A 14,742-nucleotide genomic window follows, 5' to 3' on the forward strand; every position below is an offset into this window, starting at 1 on the left:
CAATTCGTATGCGGTTAGAAAAGGTTAAATGAGCTAATAACCATACTGATCTCTCCACACAGAGAGCCATCTACCATAAACTGTGATGCGTAACATACACAAAATCTGGTCTCTGCTAAAAAATTCTCTCTCTGGCCTCAGTTTTAAGATCAGTGTATTTTTTTGGTTTAGATTACAGCACTTTTAAGTATCTCCAAATAACTTTCTACATTCCCGGTTTGATGTCTTGGTGGGAGAAAAGGATGAAAACGGCTACCTGCTTTCGAAAATGTATACTTTATTTAGTTAGATGATAGTTAATAGTATTCCTATCCAAAACTCTGGGGATTTTATTACATCAAAAATAATGCTGCCAGTGTTTTACTGTTTTGATCATTTTAACATGAATCTAGAAAGCCACCTGTGTACGGAGATTCCTGGTTCATCCTTCACCATCAGGGTGAAACAAATACGTCTTTTTCTCATGATGAGCGTTGAAATCAGTTTGTTTGCTTTCCCAGACTGAGATGCATAATCTCCAGAGACCTGAGCCTGATATATTCACTTTTATAGCAAGAGAGATCCAGGTCAAGCTGCCCTGCAGACATCAGCTGTGACTATACGGCAGATACTTGCAAAAATACATGAATTTTTAAACTCTGGGGCGATGGAATTCCCAAGATTCCTAAAAGTCATCAGCATTCATGCAAGAGTATTCTGATGCTTCACAAAATGCTCATACACATTCATATGACTATGGATTTCTGTGCAAATTCAGAAAGCAGAACATATTTGGAGGAGAACTCCCACGACAGAATGGAGAAGCACCGACTGTGTTATTTAGGGATGTGGTACCAATAACAGTGGTCACATTTTGAAAACCTAGCCATCAGTCTTCAGTATCATAAGGGACTGAGTGTATGGATAAAATACCATAAACTTCTGTCATCTATGCAAAAACACCATTTCCAGAACCACACAGCAGTTTTTCAAACCTTTTGTATTAAGTCTGAAGGTGAAAGACGTGAATAGTTTTTGGTTTAGCTTACAAGATATTTCAGTAGGGTTTAAAAAACAACTATAAAGCATATTCTCTTGGCAGAGTGAAGCAGGGAGGGGAAGAGACAGCATACATTAAAGTAACTTACATCCAGAATCTCTTTACATCACTCAGTACAGTTGCTGACAAAGACCATCCTTTTTTCTTCCATTTTTTTTCTCCAACTAGATTTTCAAAGAGACAAATGATTTCCTCATTGTAGCAATCTACCTGTGGCAGCTTCTAATAACTGTCTTTACCCCAAAATGTACCAGACATTCAATTTTTAAAAAATGGGGCTTTTCCACCTTCGTGATTGTCAAGATTTGTAGTAAGCCAAGTCTGCCTTTTCCTATCAGCGGTACACAGAACCAAGCAGACAAAGTTCATAAATGCTTACAATAAAAGGCCATCTCATTTCTGCAGACACTTGCACATTGCTGCCTTAGGATTTATATGTTTGGACCAAGGTATACTGAGCTGGGTATAAGGGCAAGACACCTTTCAGCACAAGGTGAAATACCCGTGTAACTCAGTGTGACAAGATCCCTAACAGCCTGAGGTAGGCGTCAATCACCCTCTATCTTTTATTATATTCAAGTAATTAATCATAATAGTGTCTGGTGTAAGCTTGGTTATGAACTGACCGCACTAATCCCATTTATGTTTAAATACATTGATTCTAGTTCCACAAAATAAGAGTTCAACGTAATCAAGGACTTTATACTCAGGGTCCAATATCATCTTAATAATAACACACAGTTTATCAGCATTATTTTTATTCAAGTAAATTCTTTTCTTGCACTCCAATTAACTACTTTGGCTTGTTTCTATTTAGCATTAGAACAGGAAATAATTGCAGCTGGTCTCACACTAAGGGTTACTATTATCTCCAAAGAAATGAGGACAATCAATATTCTAGGGAGGACAGGTACTGAAGCTGCCTCCTGAGTAACTTACAGATCAATAATCATGATAGACAATGGAAGGGAGCTTTGCATTTGAAGGAATCCCAAGGAGACCCCAGAGGAAGGAATTAAGTACAAAAGACAAATGTGTGTTTTCTTTAACTTGGTTGTTCATCTGTGACTGAACCCCAAGTCATCAGGACTCTGCTTGCCTGCAATCTTTAACCAAATAGGTAGGTGTGTCAGTAGCTGGTTGCCTGCCACCCAAGAAGCTTTTAGGATGAGTAGATATAAAATTGATTATTTTTTTTTTGTTAACTACCGCAACAGCAATTACAATCATGTATTTCATTTGGATCTTGTGAATAAATAGCATATATTTACTTCTTACTGAAACCTCACTTGTATTACGGGCAAGTTCAGTGAAACCATTAAATAAGAACGTTCAATGGCAGTAAAGGACCCAGGCCCAGGGAGACTCCATCCCAGCAGTTTTTATAGGTTAAAAGGATGCCACTCCACTCAGCTACAGTAAACACGATAAATTTGTTAATTTGTTGAATTCACATGAACGCAGCATTTTTGCAGAATCACCTAGGAAAGATCTCTTCCAGCAGCTGGACACTGGGGAGAGACCCTAGGCCGAGGCATTTCTGGGGAAAGCAGGGAAGATGTGGGGTTACTTCCAAGTGCTGCCTTCCTTTGTGTGTAGTTATTCTGCTTAGAAAACTGAATCTCTAGGGGTTTGTAAGAGAAACAGTCAGACTGGTATGAATGAGGTATAAACGTGTGCGTGAAAGTACTAGAAGAAATGGCAGAGGGATAAAAGAAAAGTATGCACTGAAGGCACCTCGATGAACAGGCCATCAAGATCACAGTAGACTCACGTGCAACTTCTGACACTGAGATTGCAAAACCAGCCTATGCCCAGGGCAGGAGACTAGAGAGGAACAAATAGATCAGCAGTGCTGCACAATGACTCACAGGAGTGGGACAAGCTGGAGAGGCAGAAGATTTCAATAGATACGGGCACAAAAGGCACAACCAAAACAAGCACATGGTCACAAATCTACGAGGAACCCAGGACAGGTGATGGGGTCTTGACAGTCAGCATTCCTTATCCTCCATTTCGCCACAATTAGTACCGGACAGAGTGGTGGAATGCACACATCTTAGTGAGTCTATGAGAACATGAGCAAGAGCCAGTTTGGTAGTAAAGATGAGGGAAACAGAGTCACCTTCATCTGGTGTACAATCATGTTACAAGCTTCGTTACATGGACTGTGCAAACTAACCATCAACATGGAAAGAACAAACTAGTAAAATTAGTTCAGTACCCCACTACCTGGAATACTGAAGCAACAGCAAGTAAAAAATCTTCTCTCTAAATTTCCAAATTTAAAGGAAAAATTACAACTTATTAAATATTACTAATTTCTCCACTGAAGTTAATCAATAACAACTGTCTGCCACATAGCCAATAACTACATTTGACTTCCTTACTGCCCGTTTTCTAAACATGAGCGTGCATTTTAATTTTGCTCTACAGTAGAAGAGAACTGGTGAAACCTCTACCTGACCCCAGCCAATCTAGAATACCTGAGAAATGATGTGAATGTTGAGAAAGAGGAGCTTGATGAATCAGAAGTGTGCAGAAAGTGTGTTTGCGTTAAATTCACTTATATGTAGGCCCTATAAAATACAATGCGAATGCTAAGAGTACTTTGGAAATTATAGCTTCCTGAATTGGATTTTATTATATTTGGTTTTTTTGTTGTTGTTTAAAAATTTAGAAAAGCTACATTTTTTTCCTTTCTAAATTGCAGCCCTCTCAGGCCAGGTGGTTTCTGGGATGATCACAGAAAGGTAGGTGAGCGTTTTTACTTCTTGTAGTATTTTCATGACTCCGAACCACGCCATCCACGATACTCCAAGAAAATTCACCTCCCTTGCTCCTTGCACACCCCCATTTACCTCTTTCAAATCTTGGACAATAGCAGTGAGTCTCTCATTCTCTGCCTGAACGTTGGTGACCACCGCCCTGCTCTGCTTCAGCTCGTTCTGCATCTCCAAAATCTTCCCAAGGTAATAAGCTTCTTTTGATGCAGACTCCTGGAGGAGAGTCTCTTCACGTGTTTCACCATCTTCAGCCACTTTGCGGTGAATCGAGAAGGACTGTCCGAATGCCTGCAAGAGGAAAACAGTGCACAGTATAAAACTACTGAAGCCCTAGAAAAATTATCAACAATAACGAGCAGATGTATAGCCAGCGGGAATTCAATAGATCTGAGAGTCCCAAACTCTGACCTAATAAATACTGCCTTAGCAGCTTCCTAGCAGCTGAGGGCCACCATCTCATTTAGCTGAAGTGAAGCATCTTGAAGCTGTTCTCGTTTGCAGTATGCATTTATGGCCTCTGTCCAGGCGACCTCCACTGAGATCAAGATGGTGCTCTGCTAACTAGCCATTAATTAGCACCAGTGTTTAGCTCTCCTGCATGAGGCCAGCTGATAATTCGTCCATTCCTTTCTTCTCCAGTTCTGCAAAATAAACACGCGGTTTGCTTCGTTTTAAAGAGCATAAATAGCTGACAAATCTTTCTAAATTGCTTTCCACTTTTAATATTCTTTTATTATAGGAGCTGACTCCATGTTATGGATAAGAGCTTCCCATAACTTGAAAGAAAGATAAATGAGCTGAGTATCAAGCAGTGGCCATCTACACTGCTGGTAAGCTAAACATGGACTTTAACAGCCCCTTCATCTCATTTGTACTCAGTGTTTTCTGCTTCTACTGAAAAGAAACAATATTTAAGTATTCAAGAAGTTTCTAATTATACAGGTAATTTTCAGTGATTCTCTTCCTCTTCTTGTTGCTAGCTTAATAAGGCAGTATTTCTCAGTGATAATTTCTGATGTTATTTTGGACGGCTCTGAAGCAACCTGGAATAAAGCAAAGTACAAGCCACAACAGTGGAAGTGATGGAGATATCATTTATCAATGAAAGACAGAGGGGAAAACCCTGCAACAATATAATAACATAAAAAATAATGTAATAACACAAAATAATATAAAAATAAAATAAAACAGTAATAAAATAATTATTGTAAAGTAAAACAAAAGCAAAACCTGTTTTGTTTGTATTACCTTTAAAAATAGACTTGGTTGAAAATTACATGGCCTAATTCTGGAAAAAGCCAAAACAAGGCCTCCAATGTTAAAAACATTTAGCCTAACACAGGCAAAAGCTCTCTCCTATATCTTAATTCAAAGAGAGTGTGTTCGAAAGAGCGTCTTGAAAGACCACTAGTTGTAATTTTTTTCCCCAATATAGGAGAATTATAAATCATGGTAATATATGCGCTTTCAGTGGGAAATTCTCCCCAAAGGCCTAATTTCTACCCAGTCCTATGAAACCACAAAGCAGAGCAGTATTTGCACCCACTGTAAGCAGTGGCCTGCTTTGCCTTCCCATCGACAGAATTACTTGCCAAATGAAACCCATTGTTTTACTGCCAGTATTTATAGCTTTTCAGAACATGTTCTAAGTTTTACTGGCACTAGGACTGAAGCAGCCCCTTAGAAACTTCAAAGCAAAATCCTGTTCAAAAACTTTTTAGCTTTTAAGTCTACTTCACTTAGAGAATCCTGTGAACTCAGCATTAAAGGATTCTAAAAATATTCAATAATGTATTAACCCAGCTGTCTTCTCAAAAGACTGCGAGTTACTGAAATAGCAAGCATCAGCAACTTGCCGGATAGGATTTTCCAAATAACAAGAAATCCAATTTAATGAAACTGTTAAGCACTGATTCAGTCACTATATCTGTGGATCTAAGACGACTGTTTCAGGAACACTGCTAATAAATTATATCTTACTCTACATATACTTAGATTCAATGGTTCACTGTTCCTAATTTGAGACTAAGCAAAAAGCACCAGCGCAATAGAGGCCCTACAAGACAAATGTAAAGGTCACATATCCAGAGGAAAAATCAAAACACAGCAGAGCAGCAGGTAGGACTGACAGGGCTGGAGAACTTCATGAAGAATGGGAGCTGGAGCCCTGTCTACTAGAGAGCTATAGTTAAAGCACTGTCGGTAAACACCAGTACACAGTGATGACGGCCTTCCAGGTACACACTATATTTTCCTCAAAGGTACTTTGAGGGTGCATTTTAACACGTGTGATGTTTGAGGATGGCCATGGATGCAGATTTCGGGGAGGGTGCGTAGCGTAACAGAAAATTACTGCACGCTTAACATTTCCTTGTACCTATGACAAGAGAAAATGTCAGAGAAAATTAAACATTTTTTCCTATGAAACCAGATTTGAACATTACTCTATATAATACTAGTCATTTTCTTTCTTAAACTGCTATCAGTATGTTAAAAATCAGGGGAAGGAAATAAGGGAAGCATAAGTCTCTTTCCATATAGATGGAAATTATGCAGATCCATGCAACAAGGAGAGGAACGCGAGATGCCTTTTAATTAAAAAACAAGCAAGAAGTCCTGCTTCTGTATTTCATGCCCTGTATAGAATACCAAGAAGTTTAAACTTTCCAGACATGCCCACTTAAGGCCTTCCATCAGATTGATCACTTTTAAATTAACCCATACATACACACCAGCTAGTAGACAGGTATTCTATTTTGATTTTATGTTTTAATAATTTTCTTAATACGTTTACTTATTTATAAAACCTTATAACCTTGCTATGACAGAAACATTTCGATTAACTATGCTCACTTATTTGACTGAAGCCATCCCTACAGTGGGAAAAGTCAGTTGACTTGAAAAACTTTTCCGGTCAACTAACTTTATAACAGGCACAGCAGTTGTCTTCCAACAACTCCTGGTTTCCAAGCGTGGACGTGACAACGCACCTCACACCACTGCTTCGCGCGAACGCCCAGGCTCAGCCAGCAGCACGAACAGGCTGCAGCCTGGGAGAGCTGGAACAGCCCACTTCAGCCTTCACAGTTACCTCCTGGAACACGTTGGACAGGAAAGAGTCCGAAGGTTCCCCAGGAGCTTGAAAGCCATACTGATGAGAGCCAGTGATGGACAAGATACAAACTGGAAGGGCATTTGGCACAAACATAAACATTCATATGTGAGAATTGGATGCAACTGGCATTGGCATCAGGTGTTGAAGACAGAAACGGCAGATGAAGCTCAAAACATGAGAAGGTGGCAAACATTCTTTCTAATGAAAGTTCACTTGCATTTGGGTCAACTGTCAGATACAAACTGGTTTGCTGAGCATATCTTATGGTATGGAAATGGGAAAAACACCAGCCTGCTATGGAAATAGCTTTCCTTTGATAACATGTGACACCAAGGGAGAAGTTCTGTGCAAACACAGAGCAGATGTTCCCTGTGCTCACCCTTGAAGAAATCAATATTTTGGTCAGATATTTACAGCAAAGGTATATAGTTTGGCTCCTGGAGAGATGCTGTTCCTGCCTAAAAATACTTTGTCACCTATATTAGTACCACACCAGCTTCTCCCTAAACCAAATTTCAGGTGATGCCAGGATGGCAAAAGCAGAGCCAGACTCTTCCATGCTTTTCAACTGGATTAGAACAAGTACATCAACATAGACTATGGAATTCTCTGACCTAGCCATGAAGAAGTAACTGCAGAGGCAAAGAACTGTGGTTGTAACTGTGGGAATGGTGCCCAACTGACTCGTTTGCATTGTTTCTATGTTACCATTTTGGATGGGTGCTGTCCTGTATCTTGCAGATGTATTAGTTAATTACCGCAGCTCTTGTCAGTGTGGTGCTGCCTTGCTTGGTGTGACTGCCCGTTAAAATCACTCAGAAAACACTTCTGGTCCCTTGGTGGCTCTTAGTTTCAGCAATCAAATAGCAGAGCTTCTCTGACAAGGCACCGAATCTTCCAAATTCAAACCAGGACTCAGAGGGGGCTGTATAGCCCTTTATGGCTTCTATTCCCTTGAGAAACCCCCTCCCAGGGCAGGGGCAATACCTCAAGTCAGCTGCAAAGACTGTCCTGACAGAGAGCAGTCTAAATTTCACCTTATACTAGTGCCATCACTTCTCTCAAGACTTTGCTTCAAAGGGTGCTGTTGACTGAGTTAGGAGGTACCTTTTTGTAAGTTGGTCATAAAAGCTGAGAAACAAGGTGCCATTAAGCCCTGTATATGTATTCTGAGACCTGAGAAATGTATAGCAGTATCGTGACTTTTTAGGGGTGTCTTAAAATTTGAACTTTGAGAACGCTAAAACGAGGATCAGTATTTGTTTGAGTGCACGATAAAAGATGGCAACGGTGGCATGCACAGGTAAGAGGTCAGCCTGATCGGGGAGAAAGGCGTAACTTTTGAGGAAAAGGCCATTTGCAATTGAACTCTAAATAACCCCAGATGGAAATTCCAGTGTCGGAAGCAAACTGGCATGAAATAAATAATGCAGTGAACAAAATGGGCACAGAGTTGTAGAACAGCAATAGAAAAATACAATTGCTCCAAACAACATATGTAAAAATATTTATATGACAAATATAAACAGCCATAGAAAGTTGTTGTGCAGTGAGTGACACGAAATGATGTCTGTAAAATGAAAATTATACCTAGCACTTAAAAAAAAAGGAAAAGAAGCCAGATGTCTAATTTAGGTGTAGAAAGCAGCACGTAAGCAAAAGATCGTCTCAAAACGTAAGCAGGTAAAATAAAGGATGCTATTTCTGAGTTTCAGTTTTATTTTTACTAGCCACCTCCTGGGGCAGGAATTCTGAATTGTTTGCATAGAAACTCACTCTTCTGTGATGATTAATAAGCAATAAAACACAACCTGACTGCTATCAGAATGAGCAGACAACCTACCTTTATGGCTTTGACACTTAATGTAGTTTTTCTGATGCATAATGCAACAGCATTGAATTTGTTCAAGTGATTACCTATTTCAGCTGCTAACTTGCTGCAAAGCAGAATGTATTATGTATTAGTTACCTCCACATTGCTAACACAAAAGCAGGGAAAAAGCAGACTGGTGTTATCCAAGATGGTAGCGTATTTCCTAGACAAATGTCAGTATGGCACCACAGATGGAAATCTTTGCTAGAGACGCCTCACTGTGGTTAACTGTCAGGGACAGGCACAAATTTTGTGGCACAAATTGAATGGCCACTTACCTCTTAATATTCCCTTAGACACTTGCCATTCTGTGTCTCTCTTTCAGATGAGAGATTTATTATTTTTTTTTAAGCGTACTATATAATTTTTTTTTTCCTTTGTTCACCATTCATTAACCGAAGCTCAGGTTTCTCTGACATTTTTCTGCTGAGGAGCAGTCAGTGGCAGACACAGGTCTGGGAGGAAACCCCCTCCAGGCAAGGCTGAGTGGGGGGAGGGTGCGTGAGGGGCTGAGCAGGCTCCAGCCCTTCCCTCAAAACCAGCTGGTACAAAACTGCCCCCCCACACCCCGAGATGTGTCTAAATGGAGCCACATCACATTATTTCCTTAACTTCCATCCATTATTTTACACCCTGCTGACATCAACCTGCACGCAGCAGCTTCTGCGCGAGCCAATCCAAGCCAGCATTCAGCCAGACGGGGAATCTCTCTCTCCGTGGGCTTTCTTACAGGCGTACGCTCAGCGCTTGGTTCGGATCACATGGCTCTTTGCCATTCCCTGCTCCCTCACACTTCAGGTACGCAGATTGTCCGGGGTCTTGGACGAGGACTGTGTTTTATTCTTGAAGAGCACAGTAGGTAGGCGCTGAATCTAAACCCGACTTGAGTTTCTTGGCAGCACAAAGAGCGCCCTTTGCAGAAGTGGCTGATGGGTTCCAGTCATGTTATGTCTGTTTTCTTAAAAAGTGGGAAAGTTCTATGCCTCTAAAATGCGTTCAGAATTTAGATTAAATCTTTGTGTAGTTGACACGACCTCCTGATGTTCATTTAAGATCGCTGCGAGAGGTCAATAGGTTTTCTTTTGGAATCCAATACTGAAGTGATGAAAGTCTTCAAATGCAAATAATAGGCATATTGCAATCAAAACACAGGCAGCTGCACATTTAGTCAAAATAATGAGAGAAGGAGGAATATAATAGGTATTGTGTGCATATGAGATGGACAGCCCATGCAGGGAAGCAGATTGAAAACTCAGAAACAGATTGAGAACACAGCCTGAATCAGCATGGGCATATAGGCAAGAAAACTAGACCATGAACTTCTGGGTTGACAGGCTAGCTGGAAACAGCTTGTTGTTTCACAGCTTCAGAAGCATCCCATTTGTCTAATTCCTCCTGCATTCAAGAAAGCAGGATATTGGTCTCTCCTACAAAGAAATAGAGTATAGAAATATGCTCGATCCCATCACTAATTCCTCTTTCAGCTCAGAACAGCAAAGTCCCTAGACTTAACCAGTCACCTGGTCAAATGGAATATGAGATAATTGATCAAAATTCAGTTGTACCCAAGCAACTGTCTCAGCATTGGTCATTTCATGGCTTCCAGACTCAAGATGATCGGTTTTATGCTCTGTGCCACACAACATGAATAGGATTTTTGTGTGTTTGCTTGGGTTTTGGTTTTGGTTTTTTTGGGTTGTTTTTTTTTTTTAATGTAACAACATGCCATTTATTTCATATGCCCCATATTGTAGAAAAAAATGCTAAAAGTTTTGTACACTGTTTAAAGCAAGCTGACAAACTGGGGGTTCCTTATTTGTTCTTAGGAGCTCAGTCAGCCTTCTGAAAGAGGTGAAAATTAAACTTTAAAGGACTGTTATTTTCAATTCATGCTTTGCTATAGACACTTAAGATGACCTTAAGAAAATTGTTCCTCGACTTTCCATTCAAAAAAATGTAGAGGACAGTATCTGCTACACAGTGAAAAGGACTATTATGATACACCCATTCATGATCTAAGATACAACATACTATAATTATGAGCACACTATAGGTAGCTATGAGAAATCCATAAATGTTACCTGAAGAGCTGTTTTGTTACCTCCCAAAGGCAAAAAGCATTTAACTTTATTGCAAAATACCAGCTTACTTGTAATCAACTCAATTCAATAATAATGCAAATGCTGGTGCAGTGGTAAAGTCATGTAAGTTAATATGTGCATGAGAGATGTAAATTGCAAAAGAGACTTGCAAACAAACGTGCCAGAGGTTTTATCTATGCCAGGCATACTGAGGAGATCAGATACATAGAAAACATAAGTAATACTGTTTACAGACACAGAGCAGTGGGACAAATGTAAACAATTCATAGTCTTTTCCCCAAGGAAGCTTTGGATAAAAGCGTGCACAGTGTGGACGTCTTCCGTTTGTTCTCAATAGATCCCTACAGTGCCTGCAGGCCTGTTGAAATCCATATATCAGATGCTAATCAACAAAGCCATCAGAAAGTACTGGGGGAAATGAGCATTTACATTCAACTCAGCTACAGAGATGGCCGTGCTTCTGCAGCCCCAGTACATATTGTGCCGATTTCAATCGATATGCCACGGCGTGAGGCCTTAGGCATTTTTATAAATAAGGAATAAAAATATCCCTAAATGTGACGGCTAGGAAATATTTATAGACAAGGAGAAGAAAGCGCTACCATGAAAATGAACATTCAATTCCAGTAAAAAGGGGGAGTGAATAAGAATTTCCATTTAATTGCCTTTAACAGCACTCTAGATGAGGATTTCAATTCCCCGTCCTCAGCATTCCCTCCAGGCACAGAAAACACAAGAAAGGGGAAGCTTGTAACAAAGAGCACCACTTATCTACGACACAGCTAATTAGGTTCATGCTGGTAATTTTAAAGCATCTCTGTTCAAAATGAATATGGCCAATAATTTAATTATTTCTATAAACAAAATAATTCCCATATTATTAATGAAACATAAGGTGGTTTAAAAATTTGCATCACTGTCTAAATTAGTGCTTATATTGGTGTCTGTTATCAGGCCAAGCTCCAGCTCTCACAAAATTCCAATTACAACCAATAGAAGCATTACCAGAACAAACATGGAAGACTGTTAAAGATTTTTTTATTTTTAAACAAAATATCTGAAGTCCAAGATGGAACATACCTTCCATGGAGGCTCTATTACCTTTGCAGTAAAGAGCAAAATCCCATGTTTAACTAAAACTTGATCTTTTGGGGGTTTTCTGGCTGCTTTTCTTTTTTCTATTTTCCTAACTATGAAATTGCCGAAATAATTGCAATTCCTTCTCCGGCACTTGCTTGAATAAAGCTGCAAAGAACGTGCGCCAAAATCCAATTCTTTAAGAGCTGTTGGCCTGCCGGGACATTTTGGTTATTTCACATTAGCTCCCCATATGTAAACTCACATTCCATAGTGAGAGCACATTTATAGAGCATTTTAGGTCTAAGCAAAGTCATGTCGTTAGTGAATAATAAAAACAACTCATGAAGGATACCAACTGCATTCTGCTGTTACTACCTTTTGCTGTAGTTTTCTGCTGGAGAGAAGTTTCAATGGTAGCACTGTATAGGGAAAGATTATTTCCAGCTGCAAAGGCACGACGAGGGGGAGGAAGGACGGACTCTTATCACAACAAATTAGGACGATCGCAGAGCAGCGTATAAGGAATTGAAGGCCACACGCCCAGAACGCCTCTTCTACAAGAGAGGTGGGGAAATGAGGAGTAGGAACGCAACCACGTCCTAGACACAGATGCACACCAACCAGTTAAGTTGGATGAAGCAACGAAAGCGAAAGCTGCTTCTTAAGAGATAGTGCTCTTTGCATATTAGAGGAAAATAAGCAATGCAGAAATCCTGTATCAACGTCTACTGAAGATGTAAGGAATATGCCTCAACACAGATAAAAATTATGCACGGTAAACCGTATTTTATTTTCATAATACTGGGTTTATGCTAACTTTCAAGTACATTCATGCAATTTTAAAAAAAACCTAATTGTTATTTTCCCACACCACCCTTGAAGAACAGAACTACTGAATCACCTGAAAGCTTTAAAGTAGCTGGGCTTCACTTTAGGAGAGACTCTGAGGTTTGGTCTCAAGTTAGAAGGAAACTGTATTCTTCTGCTGCTGCTACACATTAGCTTTTAGAGAAATAATTTCTAAACCAAAGGTTTAAAAGGAGAAAGACAGGTGATTCAGACATTTGTGCTGCTTCAGGCTTTTATAAAACCTCCTAAAAATTGAAGTTGGAAAAATCCCTAAATAAAAGCATGCCCTTCCGAACAAGAGGGCAAAATTACAGACCTCTCATTTATTTTCAAAGGAAGGTTTAATTAGAGTGTTGCCAGCCACAGATTTACCATGGGGGAACTTTGTGCTTCCATTAGCATTGATCAACGCAGCGCACACACCTATTTCACACAATGCTATTGCAGCTGGGTGCTCGCTGCAAGTGCTGGATAATCTCATCCCGCTAGAGCAAGTGAGATTTTAAGGCATATGGTGGTACTGATAATCATGTTACAAAAACAACAGCCTGTCTACTTAATACAAGGGTAAAAAAAAAAAAGGAAGAAAAGAAAAAAAAGAGAGTGAAAGAATCAAAGAATGGGATTGCTGTAAACTGTCCCCACTGTAATCCATAGGGAGTTTCAATTAATTTTGTATAGGGGGTAAAAAAAAAACAAAAAACAAAAAACAAAAAAAAAATCACCCACAGCAAACCCAAACCCAGGAAACTCCCCAAAATCAACCAACCCCCCAAAAAACCCAACAAAAAACCCCTGCTCATTTATTCAACTAAAGTAAAGATAGCGAGGAAAGGAGTTTGGTGTACGCTGGCTGACCAGCAGATCTCCAAATGAGGAGAAAGGCTTGTCTGACACATGAGGTTGCGTGAGAAGGTTGGTGGCCTGGCACTCCTCCAAGTACTGCTGCATTCACACCAAACACGCCTGTCTAAAGCCAACCTGATGATAAATTGAAGGTGGCAGACCATGCCCCATCCACTGCATTTGTATACCTACTTGCCTTAGTGCAGCGGGGCTCCAGCCTGATCAGACTCCCACGTGCCATCCTAACATAAGCAAGAGGCAATATTCCAATCAAGATTTAGCTTTCACAAGCAAGAAACCTGCAATCTGGGCCATCTGTCCAGGCATAGCTGTCCCAGTGCCTTTGCCTAAGGACCCAGTTGTCCCTAGCACTAGTTTCCTTTTGCCCTAGGAATACGGAAGGCGGCGGCTGCAGCGAGGATGGGATTTGAAAACTGCACGCAAACCAGTGAGGTCAGGAATCAGCAGGCAACTTCCAGAGTTGCAAGCACGTTTGTAGGATATCCCCATCTTCCCTCAGCCAAAAACCAGACTCTTGAGTAGTTCTCAGCCTTGTTCTCTGACACGGTGTGAAATACATAATACCGCCTGGTGATGAAAACTCCCATTTGTCAAATAAATTGCCTCCCAATAAGCAATTTGCAAAGGATAACAAATTTAAGAGGACAATATGCTTTTGCTTTGTCAGCAGCTTTGTGTCAGGGTGACCTATCTTCCAGACTGTAAAATAATTGTATAAGAATATGCAAATCAAGCATCCATGACTTCTACTGAGAAAGAAACTAGAGCTTTCATTGGCTTCTGCGGAGCTCAGATTTCACCCCTGGGTATTTATTTCTGGATGATATACCATATTCTGGCTCCTGATTCACTATGTTTGCTCACGTGGAAATTGCAAGCAAATTGCAAACAGTTTAAAGGACTAACTTTTGAAAACCAGCAAAACCTGTCAATCTCAGCTCTTTCAGAGGCAGTCCTGTTTTCACAGAGACTTTCAAACCACTTCCCCAGCACCACCAGAATTTTCCCATTAGAGTCTTCCTTCTCACAAC

General features: G+C 40.2%; 1 protein-coding gene across 9 annotated transcripts in view; it reads right to left on the reverse strand.

Moving 5' to 3' along the window:
* The window catches only part of BICD1 (BICD cargo adaptor 1), a 184,976-nt gene that overhangs the window by 87,408 nt on the left and 82,826 nt on the right, over positions 1–14,742 (reverse strand). For all 9 annotated transcript variants that reach the window (XM_074583139.1, XM_074583118.1, XM_074583107.1 and 6 more), the window contains exon 2: positions 3,901–4,113. In XM_074583139.1, coding sequence (XP_074439240.1) covers positions 3,901–4,113 — 213 coding nt within the window. The remainder of the gene's footprint in view (positions 1–3,900; positions 4,114–14,742) is intronic.

The sequence above is a fragment of the Larus michahellis genome, chromosome 1 (genome assembly GCF_964199755.1).
Source record: "Larus michahellis chromosome 1, bLarMic1.1, whole genome shotgun sequence".
Classification (NCBI taxonomy): domain Eukaryota; kingdom Metazoa; phylum Chordata; class Aves; order Charadriiformes; family Laridae; genus Larus; species Larus michahellis.